The sequence below is a fragment of the Salmo salar genome, chromosome 06 (assembly GCF_965601325.2).
Source record: "Salmo salar chromosome 06, fSalSal1, whole genome shotgun sequence".
Classification (NCBI taxonomy): Eukaryota; Metazoa; Chordata; class Actinopteri; order Salmoniformes; family Salmonidae; genus Salmo; species Salmo salar.
The window spans coordinates 39627569-39655364 of record NC_138296.1 but is presented as its reverse complement, the minus strand read 5'-3'; the positions used below and the strand labels follow the sequence as shown (position 1 = coordinate 39655364).

Here is a 27796-nt window from a genome sequence, read left to right as displayed (position 1 = left end):
TTTATGCGCATTAATAGCTACTAACTGTAACAGTTTTAATACAGTTATTATACATGTGGTGTAAATTACAGTGATTCAGAGTAAGCATTCATTTCTATCAAATTTAATTTTGGTCACTGTCAATAGCCTGGTATTATTTGAGCACACATTCCATTTTTGAAAACATAACCTTCCTCCAGTTGACTTATCTGGTCAATATACTGTATATTTGTATATGAAAATGACATAAACCACAGTGTCTGTCAATGACCTCTGACATACACAGTGTTTGACCCTCAGATGCAAAATAGCTCAGGTATAGATTGTGATTATGCATTAGCCCAGACCATTATGTCCTTGTTCTGTAGGGGGGTATTTATGTCATGCTCTATAGGCTACTTACTATTACTCTAAATATCTACAGGCTGAATATGGGTCCATAACCTTGATAGTGTCAGCTGTTTTTTCTTCAGTTTATTAATATGAGGAATTGATGAGTCAGTCCACTGTTGATTGAATGGAAAGGGACATCAACCAGTAAACCATGTGGCACTCACTGCCATGCAGCATTCAGTCACCTCATCTGATTTCTAGGGTCAATACTGACTGAGCGTTCAAAGAGTTAAGATGAAGACAGTATAAAGCGAGACTGAGATTATGCTCTTATATAGTTCCAATCTGTCCATATACACTGAGTTTACAAAACATTAGGATCACCTTCCTAATATTGAGTTGCACCCCCTTCTGCCCTCAGAACAGCCTCAACTCATCGGGGCATGGACTACAAGGTGTCGAAGCGTTCCACAGGGATCCTGGCCCAATGTTTTTTTAATTTTTTTTTTAACCTTTATTTAACTAGGCAAGTCAGTTAAGAACAAATTCTTATTTACAATGACCACCGAAGGACAGTGGGTTAACTGCCTTGTTCAGGGACAGAACAACAGATTTGTTGACTCCAATGCTTCCCACAGTTGTGTCAAGTTGGCTGGATGTCCTTTGGGTGGTGGACCATTCTTGATACACATGGGAAACTGTTGTGCGTGATAAACCCAGCAGCGGTGCAATTCTTGACACACTCAAACCGGTTCTCCTGGCACCTACTACCATAAAACCCTTTCAAAGGCACTTCAATACTTTGTCTTGCCCGTTCACCCTCTGAATGTCACACATACACAATCTATGTCTCAATTGTCTCAAGGCTTAAACGTCATTCTTTAACCTGTCTCCTCCCCTTCATCTACATTGATTGAAGTGGATTTAACAAGTGACGTCAATAAGGGATCATAGCTTTCACCTGGATTCACCTGGTCAGTCTATGTCATGGAAAGAGCAGGTGTTCCTGATATTTGTACACTCAGTGTATCTCTATTCCACTACAGTGGTTTTACAATAGTACATTTTAAACCATCAAGTGTCAATCAGTTGTAGTTCATTTTAAACTGTAAAGTGTCAATCAGTTGTAATTTCTCGAATATTCTGGCACATTATACGCAATTACATTATCATAAATGACACATTGGGTACAGTATGTACATCTCAAATTGTCTTTGACTTCCTTGTTCCTGTTTATGCAGTGTCAAAAGGCTTGATGTAATTGTAAGTGTGATAATATTATGATGACGGGCATGACAAGGTTTTCCCCAGCCCTGCCAGGGAGAAGGGGTCAAACTACAAGGGAGGAATGCCATCTTGGTTTTCATTGCTAGTAGATATCAATCATTGACAATGAGTCACAAGCAGAAAGTTAATACTTGACCATAACCTGCTTGGATATACACAGCCAGGAACATAATCTGATGTAAAGCTGTGTTATCTCTTTTCCTTCTGTGACAGTAGGCCTATCCTAGAGAGATTACAAAAAGTCACACTATTGCCATTATCCGCTTTGACTCCAAACAAATGGTTGGCATGACAGGTATTGCTGACTGGCAGAAAATGTTCCCGTTGCTGTGTGTGAACCAGTCATTCTGGTATCCTTTCCATTTAGTTTGGTTTGAGGAGGCTGGTATGCTATTTAGCTTGGAGGCTTTAGTGCATAAGAAACAATGGGCTTCCAGTTGATTGAAAGAATCATCACCACAATCACTTTTATTACTATTACGCATCTGTTATTAAATATCATTTTTGTTTCTACTGCTACACGCACCTGCACTTGTAGCTTATTGTTGTGTTACAACTGTAAAGGAAGAGGGGTAGTCTAAGCTTCATTAATATCTACTTTAGAAAAACTGGGTCTTTCCACAGCCAGGTGTTGATGTTTTAACCTGAATGTGTAGCCAGTAGTCACTGCCACGTTCCAAAGACAACTCTCCCACCGCAAAGAAGAACTTATCAGGTGGTGTTAACCGAAACCTGAAAGTGAGTGAGTGTTTGTTTTTAGTTTTGCTTGCATATTTACTGCTGCCCATGCTCTGCGTTGCCCAAGGCATGTTTATTAATTTGTAGCGTTTATTACTCTGTCTAATGAAGCAGGACTGTATAGTGATTATTATATAGTGATTCTAGGATTGTGAGTATCAACCTCTAGCCTGCAGCTTTGTAACCCAGGTGGTTGCTAGGGTGTGTCTGTCGGAGGTACCATTTGAATAACAAAACAATTATGTTCGTACAAGAGTCTGGAGTTCTTTTTAAGATGTTGTCATCTGTTGTGTCATGCACACACATACCCACCTTCCTAATATTGATTTGCACCCCCCTTTGCCCAGAACAGACTCAATTTGTTGGGAAATGGACGAAAAGGTGTCGAAAGCGTTTCACAGGGATGCTGGCCCATGTTGACTCCAATGTTTCCCACAGTTGTGTCAAGATGGCTCGATGTCCTTTGGGTGGTGGACCATTCTTGACACATGGGAAACTGTTGACCATGAAAAACCCAGCAGCGTTGCAGTTCTTGTGACACTCAAACCAGGCACCTACTACCACACCCCATACTTAAATATTTTGTCTTGCCCATTCACCCTCTGAATGGCACACATATACAATCCATTTCTCAATTGTCTCAGGGCTTAAAAATCATTCTTTAACCCGTCTCCCCTTCAGCTACACTGATTGAAGTGGATTTAACAGCAATAAGAGATCATAGCTTTCAACTGTATTCACCTGGTCAGTCTATGTCATGGAAATAGCAGGATTTCCTAATGTTTTCTACAATCAATGCCAGCTGTTCATAGGACATGAACAGTGGGCAGACTCGCTTATCACAGGTTGAGCTTTAGGTACCACCAAACCAGGGAACCACAGCTTCTGACAGACACCTCAGGTCTCAGAGAAGGTGATGTCACAGCACAAAGAAACACTATCCATGCTGTCTGCTACAGCATCATTCCAGCACAGAACTAATACTCTCATTATGCACATGTGTATTTTAGACGTTAGAGTACCTTCAGGCATAGATGTGTGTGTGTGTATCAACGTGTTCTGGTGTTTTACTTCATACTCGCATAAGTATTACGCAGGTACTTTACGGCCGAGATGTTGTAAGCAGTATACAAAAAAAACAACCCAACTGGGATGTGTGTTTATGTCCAAAACTTCCATTAGCCCATCTTGAGAGGAAATGACAGTTGGACAGTCGACTCCCTCCCTCCACCCAGCCATGCATCTTATTTGTGTTTTTCTTTAAAGTATTTAGGTCGGTACAGTCCGTCTGTGTGTTCAGGCCAGTGTACGTCCATGTGTGGTACACAGAAGAGTCTTGCCTATACGAAAGAAACCTTACCGCTGAGCCAGGCTTTTCTTTTAAAGCTATTTTTTCATGAAGAATGTATGTTTTACAAGGTTCGAATTGGGCAACCCGAAGACAGTTATTCCCTGGTCTCTGGCTTTTTCAGTGTTTCTTAAAAATGTATTCAAAGCTAAAAAAAAAAGCCCCTCTTCAAGCCAGGTAGTAATCAAAAGAAGGAACTGGTACATGGTCTGAAAACCCTGTGGTATGTCCTTGCCAATACTTCTGCTTTTGGATCTACTAGTTAAAATGTTATATCCACTGATGGGATGCAACATACACTGCTCAAAAAAATAAAGGGAACACTTAAACAACACAATGTAACTCCAAGTCAATCACACTTCTGTGAAATCAAACTGTCCACTTAGGAAGCAACACTGATTGACAATACATTTCACATGCTGTTGTGCAAATGGAATAAACAGGTGGAAATTATAGGCAATTAGCAAGACACCCCCAATAAAGGAGTGGTTCTGCAGGTGGGGACCACAGACCACTTCTCAGTTCCTATGCTTCCTGGCTGATGTTTTGGTCACTTTTGAATGCTGGCGGTGCTTTCACTCTAGTGGTAGCATGAGACGGAGTCTACAACCCACACAAGTGGCTCAGGTAGTGCAGCTCATCCAGGATGGCACATCAATGCGAGCTGTGGCAAGAAGGTTTGCTGTGTCTGTCAGCGTAGTGTCCAGAGCATGGAGGCGCTAGCAGGAGACAGGCCAGTACATCAGGAGACGTGGAGGAGGCCGTAGGAGGGCAACAACCCAGCAGCAGGACCGCTACCTCCGCCTTTGTGCAAGGAGGAGCAGGAGAAGCACTGCCAGAGCCCTGCAAAATGACCTCCAGCAGGCCACAAATGTGCATGTGTCTGCTCAAACGGTCAGAAACAGACTCCATGAGGGTGGTATGAGGGCCCAACGTCCACAGGTGGGGGTTGCGCTTACAGCCCAACACCGTGCAGGACGTTTGGCATTTGCCAGAGAACACCAATATTGGCAAATTTGCCACTGGCGCCCTGTGCTCTTCACAGATGAAAGCAGGTTCACACTGAGCACGTGACAGACGTGACAGAGTCTGGAGACGCCGTGGAGAACGTTCTGCTGCCTGCATCATCCTCCAGCATGACCGGTTTGGCGGTGGGTCAGTCATGGTGTGGGGTGGCATTTCTTTGGGGGGCCGCACAGCCCTCCATGTGCTCGCCAGAGGTAGCCTGACTGCCATTAGGTACCGAGATGAGATCCTCAGACCCCTTGTGAGACCATATGCTGGTGCGGTTGGCCCTGGGTTCCTCCTAATGCAAGACAATGCTAGACTTCATGTGGCTGGAGTGTGTCAGCAGTTCCTGCAAGAGGAAGGCATTGATGCTATGGACTGGCCCGCCCGTTCCCCAGACCTGAATCCAATTGAGCACATCTGGGACATCATGTCTCGCTCCATCCACCAACGCCACGTTGCACCACAGACTGTCCAGGAGTTGGCGGATGCTTTCGTCCAGGTCTGGGAGGAGATCCCTCAGGAGACCATCCGCCACCTCATCAGGAGCATGCCCAGGCATTGTAGGGAGGTCATACAGGCACGTGGAGGCCACACACACTACTGAGCCTCATTCTGACTTGTTTTAAGGACATTACATCAAAGTTGGATCAGCCTGTAGTGTGGTTTTCCACTTTAATTTTGAGTGTGACTCCAAATCCAGACCTCCATGGGTTGATAAATTGGATTTCCATTGATTATTTTTGTGTGATTTTGTTGTCAGCACATTCAACTATGTAAAGAAAAAAGTATTTAATAAGATTATTTCTTTCATTCAGATCTAGGATGTGTTGTTTAAGTGTTCCCTTTATTTTTTTGAGCAGTATATTTGATCATTACATTATTCGAAGAGGTGCCTTTTTCAGGGAATATGACCGACATGATCTTCAAGGCTTGCCGTAGCTTCAGGCACAGGCTTGTGACTTTTCTGGGTGTCTCCCAGGTAAGTACCTAAGGGTGTGCGTCCCAATTATGGTATTTTCCTTCATGACCACTAATCTAAGACTTCATGGTCATTTCACTCAGCCTGCCAATTGAATTACATGTTCAATTCTATGCCTGCAGTACTTAGCCTACATGTGAGGGCGGCAGGTACAGTACCCTAGAGGTGAAGAGCGTTGGGCCAGTAACCGAAAGGTCGACTAGGTGAAAAATCTGTCTGCACTTAACCTTAATTGCTCCTGTAAGTCGCTCTGGACAAGAGTGTCTGCTAAATTACTCAAATGTATATGTGGCCTATAGTACTGTATTTAGACATTTTACATTTTTACATTTTAGTCATTTTAGCAGACGCTCTTATCCAGAGCAACTTACAGTAGTGAATGCATACATTTCATACATTTTTTTTCGTACTGGTCCCCCGTGGGAATCAAACCCACAACCCTGGCGTTGCAAACACCATGCTCTACCAACTGAGCCACTCCTCTGTGTTGTTGTTCAAACTTCCCCAGTCTTTATAGGTTTTTATCATGTCTGGCTCATGTTGAAATGTGCTTGTGTTTGTCTATGAAGTGACGGTCTGCCACACAGCTCCCTGTGGTCTACTCCACTCCACGTGGTGGAAATCTCCTTTGTTTGAGATAGGATGGTTTGCTCTTCACTTCCACACCCCTGAGATGTATGTAGGGTTTGGGAAAGACATTAACAGGACAGATCACTTTTTTGGATGCAGATATTCTGGGTGTCTCCCAGGTAAGTACCTAAGGGTGTGCGTCCCAATTATGGTATTTTCCTTCATGACCACTAATCTAAGACTTCATGGTCATTTCACTCAGCCTGCCAATTGAATTACATGTTCAATTCTATGCCTGCAGTACTTAGCCTACATGTGAGGGCGGCAGGTACAGTACCCTAGAGGTGAAGAGCGTTGGGCCAGTAACCGAAAGGTCGACTAGGTGAAAAATCTGTCTGCACTTAACCTTAATTGCTCCTGTAAGTCGCTCTGGACAAGAGTGTCTGCTAAATTACTCAAATGTATATGTGGCCTATAGTACTGTATTTAGACATTTTACATTTTTACATTTTAGTCATTTTAGCAGACGCTCTTATCCAGAGCAACTTACAGTAGTGAATGCATACATTTCATACATTTTTTTTCGTACTGGTCCCCCGTGGGAATCAAACCCACAACCCTGGCGTTGCAAACACCATGCTCTACCAACTGAGCCACTCCTCTGTGTTGTTGTTCAAACTTCCCCAGTCTTTATAGGTTTTTATCATGTCTGGCTCATGTTGAAATGTGCTTGTGTTTGTCTATGAAGTGACGGTCTGCCACACAGCTCCCTGTGGTCTACTCCACTCCACGTGGTGGAAATCTCCTTTGTTTGAGATAGGATGGTTTGCTCTTCACTTCCACACCCCTGAGATGTATGTAGGGTTTGGGAAAGACATTAACAGGACAGATCACTTTTTTCGATGCAGATATTACTGCCGTATGGCCATTTCCTCTAAAACTGAAAAAAGGCTTACAATTGAATGTTGATGTTGTCTGTACTTTTCTTTGGGATGGGGGTGGTATTTTGACATCCGGATGAAAAGTGTGCCCAAAGTAAACTGCCTGATACTCAGGCCCAGAAGTTAGGATATGCATATAATTGGTAGATTTGGATAGAAAACACTCTAAAGTTTCTAAAACTCTTAAAATAATGTCTGTTAGTATAACAGAACTGAAATGGCAGGCGAAACCCCGAGGACAAACCATCCCCCCCCCAAAAAATTCATCCTACCACTGATTTCAATGGTTGGCACTTTTATAATAGGGTGAAATCGTGCCCGATTGCAGTTCCTAGGGCTTCCACTAGATGTCAACAGTCTTTAGAAAGAGTTTCAGGTTGGTTTTTGGAAAAATTAGCCAGAAATTGTAGTTTTTCTAAGTGGCTCCCATTTTGTCTGTAGTGTTTCCAACCGCATGAATGAGAATGCGTTCTTTGGTATTTTTCTCCGGTAAAGACAATAACGATTCTCCGTCTTAAATGTTATCATTTATTTGCGTATTAGGGTACCTAAAGTTTGATTATAAACGTTGATTGACTTGTTTGGATAAGTTTATTGGTAACGTTTGGGATTCATTTTGTATGCATTTTGAAGGAGGGAAACTGAGTGGATTATTGACTGAAGCGTGCCAGCTAAACTGAGTTTTTATGGATAAAGAAGGACTTTATCAAACAAAAGGACCATTTGTAATGTAACTGGGACCTTTTGGAGTGCCAACAGAAGAAGATCTTCAAAGGTAAGGCATATATTATATCGCTATTTCTGACTTTCGTGTCGCAACTCCCTGGTAGAAAATGATTTGTTATGCATTTGTGTGCTGGGCACTGTCCTCAGATAATTGCATGGTTTTCTTTCGCCGTAAAGCCTTTTTGAAATCTGACACGGCGGCTAGATTAACAACAAGTTAAGCTTTATTTTAATGGACGCTAGCGTCCCACTGATCCGGAAGAATTAAGAAAGAAAAAAACCCACTCAAAAGCGAGATCCACATATAGCTCTTTAAATGCATGCACTTTGTAAGAATGGGCATATTGTGATGAGTTGGGTAACTCAGCCCATTCGAACAAAGGGGTTGGGAAATGATATTTGATCCAAAGTCAGTGCTTTGTTACTTGATGGGAGTAAAGGGAGGTGCAGGTAGAGAGAACTTTTCTCTCCTCTGTCTTTTGTGTTGTGGAGATTCTCACGGATTGTTCTCATAGGGGCTGATGGGGCCATTGACTTCACTGCAAATAAGGGGAGGTTGGGTTGAACTACGCAGGCAGTCAGTACTCTGTTCTTATAGAGCACAAGATATTATTGACTAGTGGCTCGCTGGCCATTTAGGACTGGGGGTGAAACGTTTATTCCTCCTCATGTTATTCCTGATGACTGACCTGACTTCTCTTTCATCTCTGTCTCTAGGTGGAAAATGCCAGCCCCAACACTGCTGTTTACGCCAATGTCACCGAGCTGAAGAAAAACATCCCACAATCCCCTCCGTTAGTAGCTCTGAGTCCTGACTTGCCCCTTACCCAGGAGGGATGGCAGGTGCACACTGACAAGGACAGCGGGAAAGAGTTCTATTACCGCCCAGCCACGGGCCAAACCACTTGGGCCGACCCCCGCAGCACCCTCCCCTCCACAGACATGGAGCTGCCCAAGGAGGCGTTGGCTGTCCCGGCCCTGTCCCCGGCCCTGTCCCCGGCCCTTTCCCCAGCCCTTTCCCCGGCCCTTTCCCCGGCCCTGTCCCCGGCCCTGTCCCTGGCCCTGTCCCCGGCCCTGTCCTCGGCCTCATCCCAGGGTTCCAACTGGGAACAGGTGTTGGATGAGACTACCGGTCGAAACTACTTCTATAATCCCACCTCTGGGGCCACGTCGTGGGGAGCTCCGGAGCCCATCTCCCCCTCCTCTCCTGTTACTGAGCCTCCTGTGCTGAAGCTCCCAGACAGAGGACCGGTAGGGGTTAGCTTATGCTTTATTTGACTAATGTGGCCATTGTTTCAAGCTCATCAACAGATAAGGCTTCTAAAATACAGAACCGTGGAAAGTGTTGTTGGATTGTTGACTGCTAAAGCAGTCTCTGTCAGACAACAGCACATTAACATCTGCTTCATGGTCTTGAGGGAGTCTTGTTTCGTTAGTTCATTAGCTAGTTATGTCTTAAGCCTGCTATGGCATACACATGCTTTTTGCTGTTTATTCTCAAAGTGTTACTAGCCAAGTTACTAAGAACGTTTGCCATTTGAGCAGAATCGCTAGCATGTTATGAACCATGTCATAAACTTTTTATAAATTGGCCACTCAGTTTGAGTTCCATCTTAAAAGCATTTGTGAATCTTCTGTTCCTCAGCCCCCTCTCCCAAAGGAAGACTACCTGACAGAAGACCACGAGGCTCCAGACCCTTCCTCCTCGGTGTTCCCCAAAGACCTCCTGCCAATTCCGCAGGCTAAACAGGCCGTCATACCTCGGGCCACTCTAGACAGTGTCCCGGTGGGCTGGAAGCGCTCCATGGATGCAGATGGGAAGACCGTATTCACCAGCGAACGCACACAGGAGCAGGTAAGTGTATTGAATGGAGGTCCAGTGCTTTGAAAGGGTAGCGGTTTGAGAAACCATGCAGTGTGTGTCATACACTGTTTTGTCCTGTGTGTGTGTGTATCCTGGCAGTGGCTCAAGTCTGTGGATCAAGAAGGAAAGACGTACTACTACCTGAGAGACGGCTCCAGATCCCAGTGGAACCTTCCAGCAGAGGTGAAGAGAAGCAATATTGTAATTTCAAGGAATGGTTGAGTGTCTTTTTACAAGGTCTCAAAGAGCTTGACATTGTATGGGGTAACTCTGTACTGCACATAGGTGAAAAAAATATGTCCTTACCTCAGATAACCAGTTGCTGGGTTTGATTAAATAGGCCAGGGCCTTTACACTGTTTGTTTCTGTTAACCCTCTCAGCTCCCGGTTGCATCCAGTCTGCCCAAGGTGAGGAATGGAGTGGACCAGGATAGTCCGCCAGTTCTGAAGAACTGGAGACACACCATGGGCCCAGCTCAGTTTGGCCCCTCCCAAGAAGACAACGTGAGTAGCTGGGGAGCCCAGAGCATGGACAGGGATGTTGAGGGAGGTTTCACACCATAGGTATAGCAACAGACATTTATGGGCCATTAGAATCTCTTTTTGGCATCTAGACTGAATTTGGCACTACGGTATAGGAACATAGAAACTGCAGAATTTGCCGTTCTGGTAGTCCCAAGCAAACAAGCCATTAGGACTAGTCCCTGACATGAGACACCTGGCCCTCACAGCATATATGCACAATTCCCCTGTGGAATGATGTCGTTGTGTATGTGTCGTTGTCGACCCCCTCAACAGGAGACGGAAACACCTGTCCTAGTTGATTTCCTCTCAGGAGGTCACTTACAAATCTAAATGGGAGAAACTACAACAAGAATGGAGGGGGCAGGGGAGAAAGCGGATAGAATTATGACTCATAAAATTTGACAGGATTTCTGCTGAAGAGGGAAGCTCTGTTTGAACAATAAGTCCCTATCGACTACTGTTGACTAACCAACCTGAACCTAATTCCCTCCCTTGCGTTTGGCAGAGGTTCTTTCCAACACATAGGAGAAACGTTTCGGACGTCACCAGTGAAGCATCCAGCTCAGGCAACTCCCCTGAGATGCCACACCATGTAAGTACAGTAAGAACAAACGACAAGAACATACGACAAGGTTTTGAATCCATAGGGATCTTTGTCAGGTCATTTTCTACTGGCCCTCAATAATAAATTATACGTGTTGGACTAGTACACACATTAATTGAATTGGAAATTCCATTATTTTTCAACAATGATTTTATTGTTCATTTTATAAATTTAATTAATTCATTTCCTGAAATGGAATTGACCCCAACCCTTCTACTAACTCAATAAAATGTACTCTACTGTTCAGACAGCACACAAGGACTTCTAAATGACAAAGAGCCTGAAGACCCATTATTCCATTCATTGAAGACTTGTATTGTTTTCTCCATAAAGACTGATAGGTTGGGAGCACGGAGTAGACTGTCACATCTGAGCACAGACTCGCATCATGAGCATGTAGGTTCTTACGGCCCACGTCAGGCCTGATAGATAGATGCATAGTGTTGTTTGCCAGACAGGCATTGCATTCTGGTGGTGTGTGGGTGTTCTGATCTAACTAACACACTATGATATAGAACTGGATAGGAAAACTAACGGCGCTTGGGAAGGGGAGCTAATGGATTAGATATTGGTTACAGTACATACTATATACATGTATGCTCTTAAAAGGGCTGATTAAGAGTTTCTTATGTGGTGTTTAAGTGAAACTACTAACTTTGAATGGGTTGTTCTCCCTCTTCGCTTTGTGTGTGGATAAGAAAGCAATCTGGATAACAAGCATCTGCTAAATCAGGGTTTTCCAAACTCGTCCTGCCCCCCCACCCCACCCCCCGGGTGCACGTTTTGGTTTTTGCCCTAGCACTGCACAGCTGATTCAAATAACCAACTGATCATCAAGCTTTGATTATTTGAATCAACCCTGTACTAAATGATCGTGTCATGATATACCACCATTGACACTACCCCCTAGTGGGGAGAGGGAGCATTTGTAGTTGTTTTTGTTGGAAGTGGTGGCTTGTTGGGTAGTACTTTCAGATCTGATTGACACCATATTGTATTGCATTGCCTTTCAAAGCATTGTGCTGAATGTACATATGGCACTGTCTTATGTAGTAGGCACAGTAATGTCAAATTGCTGAATGTCAATGCTATAAGCAAAGTCAACCCCAAAGGATCATTTCCCATTTTATGAATCCATGCAAACATACTCATGCCCAAGCATGTATAACTGTGCACTCATGCACAAAGATGCACACACATACTAAGATTGACCACTCCCATGTTGACACCTGACTCACATTTCAAAGGTGTAAAGAATCTGCTACTTATACTCTTTGCTCTTTACCTGTGGACTCATAGCCCAAGAATTCAGCATAACCTGGAACACTGCCAACACAAACATTTGTTGCTGCCACCTAGCGGCCTAGTATATGCATTGCAAAGTCACAGCAATACTTTATCCAGGCCTAGAATTATAGCCCACAATTACAATAATCTGCTAACATGAACAGTCCAATGTTCATATCAGCCAGTAGGCCTATGGGCAATGTCCAGTAGCATATGGCCCAATGTGGGTACTAACTGCTTAACTCATTTACCTATGTATGTCAGTGAAAACCATGAAAACCATGTGTTTGATACGATTTCATTCCCTCTATTGCGGACATTATAATGAGCCGTCCTCTCCTCAGCAGCCTCCACTGATGTAACTAACAACATCTTTAAACCTGATCTGAGGTCTGTGGGTTCCTGGTAATCACCATTAGTAGAAATGTTCATACACTCTCCCTCTGTCATTTGTGATATTTTGTTAATATTTGTCTCTATTTTGCTCGTTTTAGACACATCTACTGGAGAAGGCAGGGATCCTGAACAAAACCAAGGTGGCCGACAATGGGAAAAGAATTAGGTAATGTCAAGTCAACCGCAAAGATTACAACACATTGTGATTTGCGCAATGGACGACTGATTCCTTATTTTCTGGTTTTCTAATAGGAAGAATTGGAGTCCGTCATGGACAGTGCTGCATGGAGGCATTCTAACGTTTCACAAAGACCCAAAATCTGCACCCTCGGGAAACTCTGTAAGAACATTTCGCTACAGTAACCACTCACAACCACCACTATAGAAAATAAGCTCATTGTATTCGTAAAGAATGATTTGCTTGCTTGTCAGGATTGGGTGTCCTACAACCTACTATTACGAACCACCAGGTCTGTTGAATGAATGTCATTGGTCCGTGATTCCTCAGAACAAGACCAATCAGATCACCCCAGAGTACACAGTGGAGCTGCGGGGAGCCACTGTGGGCTGGGCCCCCAAGGACAAGTCCAGCAAGAAGAACGTTCTGGAGGTATGGGCTCTGTTTAAGGTCTGTCAGGGTTGAAGTCAGTTCTATTTCATTCAATTCAGGAACTGAATCAAAATGAATTGAATTTAACTCTTGGTATGGCTTTTTCCTTCTCCCGCTTCAGTTGAAAACGCGTCATGGGTGTGAGTACCTGGTCCAGTACGACACAGAGAGCATCATTTGTGACTGGCACAGGATCATACTGGACACCATCAGACAGCTGGTGAGTATCCAGGAGGTGTCTATGTAACAAGTTCTAATTGGAGTAGGCCAAGTATAACCTCTCCTCTCTCAGGACCAAGATCACTTGTCGGAAGAGGAAGAGGAGGAGCCTATGGAGAAATCTCCACTTGCTTCAGACAGAGACAAGAGGACCAGCTGTAAGTATGAGTGTCCTACAACCTACTATTACGAACCACCAGGTCTTTCAATGCTTTTGAGATGTAAATAGGTGTAAAATGTCAATATTTGATAACTGGGCATTAGATCAGGTAGTTAACGAAAGCTGCACCCATCATTAATTGCCCTCTCCAGCAGCCACCAAAATTACACCAGGCATCAGTGCCGAGTCATCAGATCAGGGGCGTGTCCGCACCAAACTACGCAAGTTCCTCCAGAAGAGGCCCACACTGCAGTCAGTGAAGGAGAAGGGCTACATAAGAGGTAAGACTGGGCTTTATAGCATGGTTATATGACATAGCAGAGTAACCTTATTGCACCTTTATGATACCTTTACGGCACTGTTTTTCATCGTGGTTCTCTAGATAATGTGTTTGGTTGTCATCTGGACACGCTGTGCCATCGAGAGAACAGCACTGTGCCCAGGTTTGTGGAGAAGTGCATCAGGGCAGTGGAGATTAGAGGTAGGTGTTCCTTCTTTATCCTGATACCGTAATATCAACCTTTACCTTTACCACCTCTAAAGAGGCAACACAATTGTACATTCCCCTTAGGTCTGGACATTGATGGGATCTACAGAGTTAGTGGGAATCTAGCTGTCATTCAGAGACTACGCCACAAAGCAGATCACGGTAAAGCAAGTTTCAAGGACTAGTAATGAATTTGTATATGGAGCATCTTGCAGTATTATCAACCATATTCTCTGTCCTCGTGCTCCCTCCCTCCCTCCCTCCCTCCAGAGGAAAATCTGGACCTAGAGGATGGTCAGTGGGAAGAGATCCATGTGATCACGGGGGCGCTGAAGCTCTTCCTGAGGGAGCTGCCTGAACCTCTCTTCCCTTACAGCTTCTTCGACAAGTTTATCGCTGCCATCAGTAAGTCTAGGCCAGGCCCTAATAAAACCTTCTAGATCCATCTCAATAGTCAGACTCAAATTACATGATAGTAATAAACTGACATAGTCAGACCTAAATAGCATGAAAGGATGTGAATAAATTGACATTTGGGATGACTCTTTCTCTGGTAGAAATCCAGGACTACCCTCAGAAGGTGTCGTACTTCCGTGATCTGGTGAGGTCCCTTCCCCTGCCCAACCACGATACCATGCACCTCCTTTTCAAACATCTCCTCAAGTGAGTGCTTGTTGTGGTAGAAACTGGATTTTTTATATATATATATATATATATATATAATTCTATTGTTTCACATAAAACTATAAAAACGATATAAATAACTGATATACTAAACACTTTCCACCCTCCTCATACTTCCTTTCTCACCCTCATCTTCCTCTCTTCCAGAGTGATTGAGTTTGGGGAAAAGAACCGTATGTCAGTCCAGAGTGTGGCCATCGTGTTTGGCCCTACGTTACTCAGGCCCCAGACTGAGTCGGCCAACATCACCGTTTACATGGTCTTCCAGAACCAGATTGTGGAGCTCATCCTCAAAGAGTTTGAGACGGTGTTTGCCCCCAGCTGAGACATTTTCTATGGCATCCATGAATCAAGAGGGATGGAGACAATGGGAAAAGTCCTGGGAAAAGACTGATGGTTACATGGGTTGCTAGATTTGGTAAAGGGAGTTTTTTTTCTGTCAGTGAACTAGCCTTTAACTGTGGAAGTTCCAAGTCTTCAACCTTCATCCCAAGTTTCAAACTCGTGCTGTCCACCCATCCATTCATCCATCTGTTTTGGTACTTCCACTCAAAAGAACATTGACAAAAAGGAAGTTATGGGAAAATGGATGAACATGTTGACATATCAAAAGTTTACCATGGATCCGATGACAATACCTGGCAATAGGCATCATGTTTAGTTTTACAAAGAAAATATATATTACATGTAGGTGTACATGTATTTGGGGGAATATTCTGATGTTGTATCCATGGTTTGGAGTGACATATCTGAGACAGATCGGTCTTTTTAGTGGATGACCTCTTAACTATATGTTAAAGTCTATGAAAAATATAAAATATTGTATACCTTTCCGAATATTACCAAATCAACAATACAACTATGAGATATTCCTTATCAAACGAATTTAAATGGTTGTTGTTGCTTTCCTTTTGGCGAGCCATATAGATAACATACCTTGGCCTTGACTGTAAAGTTATTTGATTACATCCTCCTTTAGAAAAAGGCTGTGGATTTATCAAGGAATACCACTTGCGACTATATTGTGGTTCATTATGCATAACGTGGCTGTACGTTATGGGCAGTACATATGAAATATTATGATAGAGCATAACTGTACATTATGGTTGTTTTATAGTATTAATGTTATTTCTGAACAAGGATAAGAACAATATATCAAGATATTTTGAACAACTTTTTTTCTCTGTACATAAGAGTTCATTTTACCTTATAAATGAATGTTCTTCTAATAAAAGAACGTCATTTCTGTCAATGTTTCTGTCCAAAAGGCTGTGAAGTATTTGTGGTTAATCATATCAGTAATGTCAGTTAATCGAATCAGATCTGTAGCTCCACCCACCGGTGAAGTGGAGCAGAGCATGCTGGGCGATCTACAGCTCAGAGAATAAGATCAGTAGTCAGAGTAAGTTCCAGCCATCCTTGTCGTTTCCCACCAGTTAGCTTTCATTGTGTTAGCAGACGCACCCCCACACACACACACACTTTGGTTAAAGCAAGTTGCCAGACCTCTAAGTGCCTTAGTTCATTCATACTACATACACTGTGCGGTGCTGTTCTGTGCTGGTGCATCTTCAGCATTATTAAACCACCTCAACTGGAATCCTACCTGTCTGTCATCTGTGCCCTTACCAGCACACAGGAACAAACACATGAAGTAAAACCTAACCTAAAGAACATACAGTCCACCAAGTCCTCACTTGCAATTATTTATTTTACCTTGAAAATAATTGAGGATTAATTAAATTGACAACATGATGACAATAATTAGCCTATATCACCCCGAATATCATTAATCAAAAGTATTGAAAGTATTTGCAAAGCATTACGCTACACCCATAATAAAATCTGCTAAACATGTGTATGTGACCAATAAAATTTGATTTGATTTTGAAGACAACGTTTAGATAGAATAATATAATTTTAATGAACTGTGAATGGCTGGAGTAAAGTCTACTTTCCACTAATTGGTGATCTGCGCAGCGCGACTGCAATAAAAACGTGCTGGAACGCAGCCAGAATGTGTGGGCTTTGTAGGCTACTCCAAAACGATAGAGGGCGGAAATGCACCAGATGTTGGGCTGTCCAGTACAGTCACAAACCAAAGAACGTAAAAAAAAAACGTACGTCACTTCTATCAGACACACAACAACACTAAAATGGCGGCTGAAGGAGTTGAAGAGGTCGCTTCTAAAGAGCAACTTACAGCGGCACAGAAACAACTTCTCAGGAAAAGACAAGATCTCGACTATTGGAAGAAAAACGCGCTAAGAATACGTAGTCGCAACCGCATAACTGGACTAGCTATCGGGGCGTTTGTCATCGGCATGTGTATCCTTCCATCTAGGGTGTCATACATATCTCAGTCGGACCATTAATGTTACTACTGTTCCAGCTGGATGATAGCGGTTATTACTTAGGTAGTGTAAAGCGTAGCACAGATAATTTGTCAAACATTTACTTGACAATACTTCCTCAATTCCTGACTTAGAAGACAACGCCTGTCTTCTAAATTTCCTTGGCAAGTTGCAAGTGGGTTGTTTAATAAGCAATAAGGCCCGAGGAGGTGTGGTATATGGCTAATATTCCACGTCTAAGGTTTCCGGACACAGCCCTTAGCCGTGGTATATAGGCCATATATCACAAACCCTTATTGCTATTATAAACTCGTTACCAACGTAATTAGAGCAGTAAAAATACATGTTCTGTCATACCTGTCTGATATACCACGGCTGTCAGCATTCAAGGTTCGAACCACCCAGTTCATAATAACATTTAGAATATGCTCTGTTATTAAATGTCAATTTTTGTTCTCCATGAAGTAAAGCAAAAATGTGTACACTACCATCTTGTCTATTTCAAATCTTCTCATTGATGGTCCTTGCAATCCAGATTCCTTGGCATGTCACCACCCCCCATTGAAGTTAAAGTAAAGGGTAGGGACATCCTAAGGATCCAGGTTAGTGCTAACACTCATTGATCGAGACAAGTGAGTGTCAGAGAGGAAGAGGTGAAGCAAGATGGATAACTGGGCCAAAATCTGTCTTCTCCAGCAGGTGGTGTTTTCCTTTTTTTTCTGCTGACTACCTGAGGAGTTTTTGTATGAAGGTCAATGTGTGTCGAATTTCGTTAACACAAAATGTAGTGTCTTATTTGCTACATCTGGCTCATTGAATAAACATTTTGTAAAGCATAGGTTGGTACGAGTGTACTGATATAAGGAGGACATGACATCCCGGCAACTTAGATTAAAAACACTATCGGAGTTGTACCTGTTGTGCACTTGCATATGCCCTCATTGGCTAAAATGGGCCCACCTGATTTGCCGCCTCCTGGCTGCCTTTCATTTTTTAAAGACATTTATTTTAATTGTTAGAGCGGCCACTGAGCATCTGGTCAATATATTGCAGGGGCGCAACTTTCACTTGGGAAGTTGCATTGAAATTGCATTTTTGTCCCCCCCAGTTTTATCATTGAAATGTGATACAGAACAAAGCAATGGTTTGCTTTAGGACCATGCGGACCCCTCTGTGCGGTCAGGTAGGCTGTTTGGAGTGTGTATCCCACTGGATAAAAAAATTGTCCCCCCCACTTCTAAAACCAAAGTTGCGACCCTGATATTGGGCCTTTGGGGTGGACACCTAGCTGTCTCAATCAATGAGAGAAGATTTGAAGTAGACAGCATACACATTGTTGGATTACTTAATGGAGCAAAAACAATTATTTGATCAATTCTAACAAACCACCTGCAACTAGCCATTGACGTTTAGAAGACATGCACTGTCTTCCAAGTCAGGAATTAAAGAAGTATTGGAAAGTAGGTTGGTAGAAAAATTGGCTTTAAATTTACATTTTTCATTGGTAGTACAGGTGCACCCGATTTAATTAGGATCATAACATTTAGAAGCACCAGAATGTTTTTCTATTGATTGAGATTTAGCCTATATTGTACCTATATTAATTTCTAGTGACTTTTGAGCCCTATAAACTATAAAGACCTGTCATTGAAATTAGTCATTTGTGGAATATTAGGTTTCTACATTGTGTGAAAGCACTACCTATTGAGGTACATTTAGTGGTGGAAAAAGTACCCAATTGTCATACTTGAGTAAAAGTAAAGAAAATGACTCAAGTAAAAGTGAAAGTCACCCAGTAAAATATACTTGAGTAAAGTCTAAAAGTATTGGGTTTTAAATATACTTAAGTATCAAAAGTTAATGTAATTGCTAAAATATCTTAAGTATCAAAAGTATAAATTATTTCAGATTCCTTATATTATATTGTTTTTTTTTAATTTACGGAACGCCAGAGGCACACTCCTACACTTAGACATCATTTACAAATGAAGCATTTGTGTTTAGTGAGTCCGCTAGATCAGAGGCAGTAGAGGTGACCAGGGATGTTCTCTTGATAAGTGTGTGAATTGGAATAAGCATTCAACATGTAACAAGTACTTTTGAGTGTCATGGAAAATGTATGGAGTAAAAAGTACAAGTTGTCAAAAATATAAATAGTAAAGTAGAGATACCAAAAAAAACACACTTAAGCAGTACTTTAAAGTATTTTTACTTAAGTACTTTACACCACTGGGTACATTACATTGACAATTGTTCACTGTCTCTAAGAGCAAACTGGTTTATAAATGTATAGTCAATTCATGACATTCGCAATCTGTTAAATTCTTCTGTGTAGTAATGGTGCAGCCATGACAGTAACGAATCTACGCCCACTTTTATCTCTAGGGCACTTATACAACGGTACAGCGAAACTTAATCATTACAACAATCATTGTCTGTGTGATTATTCTTCTAGGTGCACGGTGCTCCCAAAATAAAATGGCAGGTCGCACAACAAAATATTTAGGACCATATGCAACCAAAATGGTTGCACTTTATAGCCCTGGTCGAAAATGATCTGGTCTACGCTTTACATGATCTAAGTAACGCCTTTCAGCCAGTTGGAACAGCGGTTATGGTCTGACTAGGCAATATTTTTCATAGTTAATAACTAGCTAGCTGCTAACGTTAGCATGTCATGGTCAAAGAAATAGGTTCCTAGCTAGTTTGTGTGTGTGTGTGTGCTTGTCATTTCTCACTCCTCTAAAAGGATCCGCAGCACTCAATATGGTGCTGTAATGAAAACCACAACTCTCAGAAATATACTGAAATGCTCTTTGAGAGGAAAAGGCAAAGGTTACTCCTGCCTGTTTTGTGGCCTTAACCATTTCTTGTCTTCAGTCAGCTACACTATCCTCTCAGTGAAGCAGGAGAGGATCATGGAGGACATTGATAACGAGGCAAAGATCAATTACATCAGAGGCCCCAGGACCGGGACCAACTCTTAAGGATGTTCCCAGCTCCCTCACCTGCACAGGAACAGTGGAAGCTGAGCTCACACTGAACTGGACTGTCAATCTGCCATATGCAACTGTGGCCAAAAGATACACACTTGTTTTTGAAAGGTGGAGGCGCCCATCAATTTGTTATTTCAATATGCATTGTAGAGATAGATGTAACCTTGCACATGCTCTAGACCTGGATACCCTGCAAACTGGTTTCTGAATATAATATAACTTGTTATATAATAAGAGGTTGTTTAAGAATATTACATGGTTTGTGTATTGTGCAACTAATTGGCCTCGTAATATAGGAGAAAGCTTACGTGTTGGGCTATTCCATGATATTCGGATGTTATAGAATGGTTGTGTATAGAATGTAATGAAACGTAAAGCTGCAATCAGATGATTAGTGTGTAATAAATTGTTTACTTACTTGCCGTGTATCAGTTTTGAGTTTTCAAAGTCAACGCGTGATGATTTTGGACATCAACCTACAGGGAAAGAAAACTCAAAACAGTGCATGATGTTGAATAGTCATTTATTAGCAATATTTACAAATATGATTTAGGAAACAATCACGCTTGGAAGGTAAAAAAAATGGTAAAGGCACAGAATCTGCATGGCAGTATGTTTTCTAGAAACATGATTGACAACAAAATAGAGTTCATTGTATATTTACTGTTGATGTCTTGATTTAGAAGAACACAATCTGAGTAAAATATTTAATGTGTTCTACTGCAATCGTTCCCCATGTGCATACTTTAAGGCAAATAGCTCAGAATTCTTCACAGCTTCAGTTCTTTGTCATGAATCAAATAATTACCAACACTAAATGCATAGGCACGCATACCGATTTAAAATATATAACTATACATCTTTACCCCGCTATTATTTATAGGGATACAATTGTTCAATACTAATAGTGAACGACCCCTATGGAAAGTGCATTGATCCATAGATTAAAAAGATAAAATAGTATTTTAAAGCATAAGCATCCACTCTATGCTTCAAAATATCAAGGCTGATAAGTGACACCCAGAATCTTTACTATTAGGCCATAGAGAGTGAGTAACAAATGAACAACGTTTAGTATATTATAAGACCTGGAGTGTTTGTATACTGAACAAAAATATAAACGCAACATGCAACAATTTCAAAGATTTTACTGAGTTACAGTTCATATAAGGAAATCAGTCAATTAAAATAAATTCATTAGACCCTAATCTATAGATTTCATATGACAGGGAATACAGATATGCCTCTGTTGGTCACAGATACCTTAACAAAAAATAGGTCTCACAATGGGCCTCACGATTTCATCACGGTATTTCTGTGCATTCAAATTGCCAACGATAAAATGCAATTGTGTTTGTTGTCCGTAGCTTATGCCTGCCCATACCATAACCCAACCGACACCATGGGACATTCTGTTCACAACGTTGTAAACAGCAAACCACTCACCCCACGACGCCATACACGTGGTAGGTGGTTGTGAGGCCGGTTGGATGTACTGCCAAATTCTCTGAAACGAAGTTGGAGTTGGTTTATGGCAGAGAAATTAACGTTCAATTCTCTGGCAACAGGTCTGGTGGACATTCTTGCAGTCAGCATGCTAATTGCACGTGCCCTCAAAACTTGAGACATCTGTGGCATTGTGTTGTGTGACATAACTGCACATTTTAGTGACCTTTTATTGTCCCCAGCACAAGGTGCACCTGTGTAATGACCATGCTGTTTAATCAGCTTCTTGATATGCCACACCTGTCAGGAGGTTTGATTATCTTGGCAAAGGAGAAATGCTCACTAACCGGGATGTAAACAAATGTAATTTTAGAGAAACAAGCTTTTTTGTGCATATGGAACATTTATGGGATCTTTAACTTCAGCTCATGAAACCAACACTTTACATGTTGTGTTTATATTTTTGTTCAGTGTACGTTCAATAAAGTGACATTTAGTTTTTCATGCACCATGTGTGATTTGTGTTGCTTCATGAACATTTGTTTACACCAAACACAGCTCTGATGTTTTTCTGATACTTGCAGGCAGCTTGGATTGACTCTTATTTAGGTGTACTTGATTTAGTTCACCCGGCACACCAAGTAAGCGGAGCTGCAAAATGGAAAACTGCTTACCTGACTTGCCGGTCAATATATTAGATGCATATTTGTTCATCCCATTCCTTACGCAATATTGCAAACCCTTCAAATACCAACTTGAAACAATATTACAAACCCTACAAATGCACTGTTTTGAAGGCATTGATTACATCTCATCCTGCTAAAGCTATCTTATCTCCTGATTCATAACATCTGGACAGTAAAACACTGTCTAGCTAGGGCTGGATTCGATCCATATCGCCGAAGTATCGCAGATGACCCACGTAAAAATGTTCAGGTTTTTTCCGATTGAGCAGACATATGCAGCGTTTACCGTGAATGCAGTCTCCGCGACCGCAGGAATATTGCCTTTAGTTGTCAATCGCAACATTAAGCAGATCTTCAGCACTTCGGATTGAATAGGGTCATATTGTAGTAAGAGGAGTTCCTGCTTGCAGCAGTTGGATGACGAAGTGCAGGAGAGTGCAGGGCTTCTGGGATGTGTGTTTTCCAGGGCTAGCACAGGCAGCAACCGCATAAGAGCACACGCAGAAACGCACACAATTAGCCTTCCTATGCTCACTTTCCATTTGACCTGATGCTACACACAGCTATATAAGCTTAGCATCCTTAAGATGGGGAGGGGGCATCCTTGGATTGGTGTCACAATACTAACTCATGGTATTGCACATGGACCAGATGGCAGATAGGGTGCTTTGGTGCTCTGACAATGGGATCCTTATCCATCGTCGTTAGGAGGAGTGTTTAGTGAGGCCCATCGTGTGGATGACCATGGCCTTTTCTTATTTGGGAAAAAGTCCATCCTCCAACCTCTCCTTCGTCCTCTCTCCTCCATGACTCAGAAACTGATAAGTGGTCGAGGCGAACAGAAGTGTTCTTCCTCCTTGTTAGCCATCTTTCATGGATGATAGTCATGTGTGTCTTACCTGAGTCCTTCATGGAAGAATTTAGAAATCTGCCACACCCCCTTTGAATCAGCTTTTTTTTTTGATGGAGAAAAGCATGCTCATGTTTACAAACAATATGCTACTTATAGTTGTATAAAATGTATTGAACAACTAACTTCATTTGTTTTTATCACTCTACACATTTATTTTGGGATCCACCCCTGTAAACGTCATTTGCCTGAGTGGAGAAAAAGTCTAATTTCTTACAAGCGCATTTTCGTCCTCGTTCACTCTCCTTGCTACCTCTCCTCAATGACCTTTTTCAAAAGGAGGCGAGAGAGGACAGAGAAAAGAGGACGCAGCAGTTGAGCAAATCCAATTGAGAGAATACCCATGTTTTCTGGCCATCCGGTTTCCCCATCCCAAGGCTCAGGCTGGGAGCTATCTCTTCAGCACTGGGCTGGGCAACTTATTGGACATCATTGGGCTCCCTCTCTTCCTGATTGGTGGTTGGGAGGGGAGGCGGCTGGCCACAGTATCACCTGCCCCAACCCCCAGTCCTCCGGATCACACAGGGAGACGCGCCTCACTAGTAGGAGAGAGGTTAGAGGTCAGAGGGCGTAGTGTGTTCACCAAGTAACCAAGCAGGTTAACAAACAAAAACCAAGGTTCATCACTGTACAGGTTTTTATAAGGATTACACCTGTCAAAATGTTCTATGTTATTGTTCAGACTGACAAGGTCAGGATTTAGGGTTCATGGGTCAGACAGGGTGCTTGCTCACCATCCGGTTGTAGTCGGGGGCAAAGGTCACTCCTTTACTGGACCTCTCCTGAGAGCCACTGCTGCTGCCACTGACTGAGTTTTTACGCATGATCCCTGTGTTTGTAAGACATGGAGGGAATAGCTAAGTCATAACGAACTCCCAACCAGACAGCAACCTAACTACTACAAGACCAACTGACCTGCAGGGGGCAGTATATCCAGTCTCTGCAGGCTGTTCCTACGCAAGCCGGGGTAGTTGCCGCTCTTGGAGAGGCGCCTCTGGCGGTTGTTGAGCATGGCGGCAGGGGACACGATGCCAGGGGGAGGCACCTTTCCCATCCGCTCATACAGTGCCTCAATCTCCCTCTTCTGAGTGAGCTGGAGGGCCTGCACCTCTGACAGGTGCCTGAGAGAGAGGAAGGGAGGGGAGAAGTAGAAAGAGGCGGAGGGAATACAAGAGAGAGTGAATGGGACAGGGAAAGAGTTGAGAAAGGAGAAGATGGTCAAGGTCAGGGGCAAAGAAGGGGTAAGAAGAGTTTTATTAAGTTAGCTTGAATTGGTGTTTGTGTTTTCACAGTCAGGTCGTGAATTTGGAAGATCATTTTGGTTTAATGACCATTTGGTGTTGACAAACCAAGTTCTAAGAATGTTCAAAACCTTAAGTCATGCTCTAATGATGACAGTGGAGGCTGGTGGGAGGAGCTATAGGAGGACAGGCTCTGGAATGGAATAAATGGAACGGTATCAAACATATGGAAACCGCATGTTTGACTCCGTTTCATTGATTCCATTTCAACCATTACAATGAGCCCATCCTCCTATAGCTCCTCCCACCAGCCTCCACTGAATGACGATGCTTATGACCTTATTACACATGTTGATGTCAACAGTTCTTATAAGTCTTTTTAATTAAACTAGAGTGATAAAGACATACTTCTATATCCTATCAACAGTGTGGCCATAACTTCGTTTTGTTTTGGAGGACTGGGGAGGAACCGGTGACCTTGATTGGTGGAACAACGTTTTCTACTTTGACTGTGTGTTTGTTCACAACCTCAGAGACTTAACTTCAAAAACAGAAATGGTACGCCTCCTCTCCTTCACTCACCTGTCCCTGAGTTCCTGTAGCTCCTCGCACATGTCCTCGTCTTCGCTCTCTGTCTCGTCACTGCTGACATACGAGGCGCTGCGTGTGTAGCTCATCCAGGGCTGGTTCAGGTTGCTCCCGCTGAACTGGGGGCTCCCCGCCGTACCCTCCCACAGGCTCAGGCTCAGCCTCCTACCCCCCCTTCTCCTCAGCTCCTCCTCCTCATCCTCCTCTCCTTCCTTTTGCTCCTTGTCTGGCTCCTTGTCTGGCTCCTTGTCTGGCTCCTTGTCTGGCTCCTTGTCTGGCTCCTTCTCACTCTCCTGCTTGTCCTCCTGCTTGTCCTCCTGCTTGTCCTCCTGCTTGTCCTCCTGCTTGTCCTCCTGCTTGTCCTCCTGCTCTGTCTGCCTAGGGCCTCCAGGCAAGGACTGGGCGATGTCTAGGTTACACAGGGGCCCGTCGGGGAATCGCTGGGGAGGAGACACGGTTACGGTGCTAACACTGCTTTCTGATTCGCCCCCCTGCTCCTCGGTGCTGGTATCAGATTCACTTTCCCGGGAGGAAGGGCTGGTGCTAATGGTGACTGTGGGCGGGGTTTGGTGTTGTGGGTGGGTTTGGGGAGGATCCTGGGCGGGGCTAGCGGAGGCTGCAGGGATCTCTCTGCTGGGTGTGACCTGGAAACGGCCGACGGTAACTGTAGGCTTTTTCTCTGTTGGAGGGAAAGAGAGAGAGAGAGAAGAGAGCGGGGGGAGAGCGAGAGTCACGTTACGTAATTGACACCCATTATAATGGTGTCTAGAAAGAGTCATTGACATCAAGCCAGCCTACTCATCTACACAACAAGGTTGGGCACTTGGGGGGCAGACTTAACTGTACAATGATTTAAGTCATGTTGCTTGAGAGAGTACCTTGGGGTCATACAAGTACACAGTAAAAAGTGAATTAATAAATTAATGAGCCACAGTATCATATATTAAGTTGCCATGGACACAGCAGGTGCAAAAATACAATGTGGTTTTTCCTGACATATCGGCTACCTTGGAAACAGACAGTGCTTTAAAAATGTACATGAATTAAAAATGAATTGACTTGATTGACTATTATTAGCTCATCGTGCCAAATGCATACACAATGAAAAGGTGTATGGCATGGAGAGAGAGCTTACCCTCAGAGATAGGTGACAGTCTGTTTTTGGCAGCGTTTGCTCCTGACTCTGACACCACCAGGGGTGAAGAGGTTCGTAGCCTGGGTGAAGACACCTGCAGGGTAAAATAACAACAACATTATTTCAGCTTTACCATCTCAGTACTGTTATAATACACTGTGCCAGAACATGTTACAGGCGTGTCTAATCTATACAACACTGTAGAGGAACAGGTTTGAGGTTTTAAAGGTAAGGCAACACAGGTTGAAACAAATTCATATCCTACAGTATACACTTCTTCTTCATGTATATGAGCATGTATTTATTAAGTGACTCACGGTGCTCTGTGGGCTGGCTGGAGTTGAGGAGGAGGGGGAGCTGGTGATAGAGGTGGAGGCTGAGCTGTCTGTCTGCTCCTGGAACCCCACCCTGGGCCCCAGCTGGCAATACATCTGGGGACTCACCCTGGATCCTGGAGGAGAGAGGCTGGAGCCAACTTGCCTGAAAGCAGTCCCATCCACTAGCCCGCCAGGCTGGGGTGACCCTGGGGCTACTTTGGCTTTCAACAGGCCCTGTTGGTGCAGAGCCTGGGTGTCTGCATACTGCTGGCACATGTCCAGATACTGGCCTGCTGTTATCTGGCCCTGGGGTTGGTAGGGGCCCTCCCCTGGCATCAGCTGGGGAGGGCCAAACATGGAGGGGTGGTAGGAGCCAGACTGGGCTGGGTTCAGAGCGCTGGGCATGGAGGTGGGGGGCATGAAGGACTGGGCCACGCTCATGGCCAGGGACAACACGTTGGCCAGGGAAAAGAGGGGCTGGTTGTGGCTGTTGGGGGGCCACATGCCTGGGTTCTGCTGCTGTTGGGCAGGAAGGGTGGGCTGGGGGGTACTGCCCACTACCTCACCCCTCAGAAGTAACATTTCACTGTCCTGCTGCTGCCCTGGGGTGGCCGGCTTGGCCGGGGAGGAGGAAGGGGATGGGGAAGAGGAGGAGAGGTTGGAGTTGCTTAGGACCCGGTGGAGGGTCTCGGGGGTGAGGGAGGCGCTTGCGGGCTTTGAGGAGTTCTGGGTGACAGGGTAAGGGAAGGGGAAGTGGGTGTTGGGGACATAGGGGGGCTTGGGGTACTGTAGGGGCAGGGGAGGCAGCTGATTGAGGGGCATCACGGGGGGCACGGCCTTGGGGTGGGAATACTGGGGGTAATGGGAAGCAGGCGGGTGGAAGGTCTGGGAAGAACCTGGAAGATGCATAAGGAATATTGGGGTTAGACTCATAAGTAGGGGAACAATCTGACTTATGACTGGGTTCCATCCACAAACAGAATAAAGACCTGTTCTAAAGAGTTTGTTACGTATACAGCATTCCCTTCTGCCTAGCACCACATCTAAAGTAACCAATCAGTTATTTACAACATAAATCAAACTGGACCACCTGAGGAAAGACCTACTTTCACTCAGATACAGATACAGTGACACAGTATTGGTTACATTCGCTTTTCCTCTCACAAATGTAGATACTTCCCTCCTTTTTCAATCTTACCAATGGACAGAGATATCATTCTGCAGCACAACTTCAGCTCAGTTAAGCACAGGTTCCCATGAAATCAAGGCATGTCAGTCAAAAGGAAATTTGACACCGCCCAGTGTCAAAAGTAATTACAGACCACAAAAATAAACAAAAGCTAAAACGTGTCAATGATGAATGGATTATGTAACT

General features: G+C 43.6%; 3 protein-coding genes across 6 annotated transcripts in view; 2 read left to right on the top strand and 1 right to left on the bottom strand.

Moving 5' to 3' along the window:
• Window positions 1-16000, top strand: part of LOC106607181 (rho GTPase-activating protein 27) — a 46608-nt gene extending 30608 nt beyond the window's left edge. For 2 of the 4 annotated variants that reach the window (XM_014203866.3, XM_014203869.3), the window contains 17 exons: window positions 8630-9163; window positions 9558-9767; window positions 9876-9959; window positions 10158-10280; window positions 10807-10893; window positions 11239-11301; window positions 12687-12754; window positions 12841-12928; window positions 13097-13198; window positions 13320-13418; window positions 13491-13575; window positions 13730-13858; window positions 13960-14058; window positions 14149-14226; window positions 14335-14469; window positions 14622-14727; window positions 14896-16000. In XM_014203866.3, coding sequence (XP_014059341.3) covers window positions 8630-9163; window positions 9558-9767; window positions 9876-9959; window positions 10158-10280; window positions 10807-10893; window positions 11239-11301; window positions 12687-12754; window positions 12841-12928; window positions 13097-13198; window positions 13320-13418; window positions 13491-13575; window positions 13730-13858; window positions 13960-14058; window positions 14149-14226; window positions 14335-14469; window positions 14622-14727; window positions 14896-15073 — 2268 coding nt within the window. In that variant the 3' untranslated portion in view covers window positions 15074-16000. The remainder of the gene's footprint in view (window positions 1-8629; window positions 9164-9557; window positions 9768-9875; window positions 9960-10157; window positions 10281-10806; window positions 10894-11238; window positions 11302-12686; window positions 12755-12840; window positions 12929-13096; window positions 13199-13319; window positions 13419-13490; window positions 13576-13729; window positions 13859-13959; window positions 14059-14148; window positions 14227-14334; window positions 14470-14621; window positions 14728-14895) is intronic. The other 2 variants (XM_014203867.3, XM_014203868.3) reach the window with 2 other exon arrangements.
• An 857-nt stretch (window positions 16001-16857) lies between these two features.
• On the top strand, window positions 16858-20518 carry LOC145850528 (cytochrome c oxidase assembly factor 3 homolog, mitochondrial). The gene is made up of 2 exons (XM_082976567.1): window positions 16858-17076; window positions 19983-20518. Exons 1-2 carry the CDS (start codon window positions 16905-16907, stop codon window positions 20087-20089), a joined length of 279 nt encoding a protein of 92 aa, XP_082832693.1. The 5' UTR covers window positions 16858-16904; the 3' UTR covers window positions 20090-20518.
• An 86-nt stretch (window positions 20519-20604) lies between these two features.
• The window catches only part of LOC106607180 (serine/threonine-protein kinase WNK4), a 79219-nt gene continuing 72027 nt past the window's right edge, over window positions 20605-27796 (bottom strand). The window contains exons 15-20 of the mRNA XM_014203865.3: window positions 26422-27317; window positions 26105-26198; window positions 24964-25648; window positions 24056-24261; window positions 23875-23969; window positions 20605-23679 (exon numbers count right to left, since the gene is read on the bottom strand). Of these exons, the coding sequence (XP_014059340.3) occupies window positions 23677-23679; window positions 23875-23969; window positions 24056-24261; window positions 24964-25648; window positions 26105-26198; window positions 26422-27317 (1979 nt within the window). The 3' untranslated portion in view covers window positions 20605-23676. The remainder of the gene's footprint in view (window positions 23680-23874; window positions 23970-24055; window positions 24262-24963; window positions 25649-26104; window positions 26199-26421; window positions 27318-27796) is intronic.

Bases quoted from the DNA above. Each gene is read 5' to 3' on its own strand.
- LOC145850528 (XM_082976567.1), top strand. From the start codon at position 16,905: ATGGCGGCTGAAGGAGTTGAAGAGGTCGCTTCTAAAGAGCAACTTACA. The intron at 17,077-19,982 runs GTATCCTTCCAT...TCTTGTCTTCAG, and splicing joins GGCGTTTGTCATCGGCATGT to TCAGCTACACTATCCTCTCA.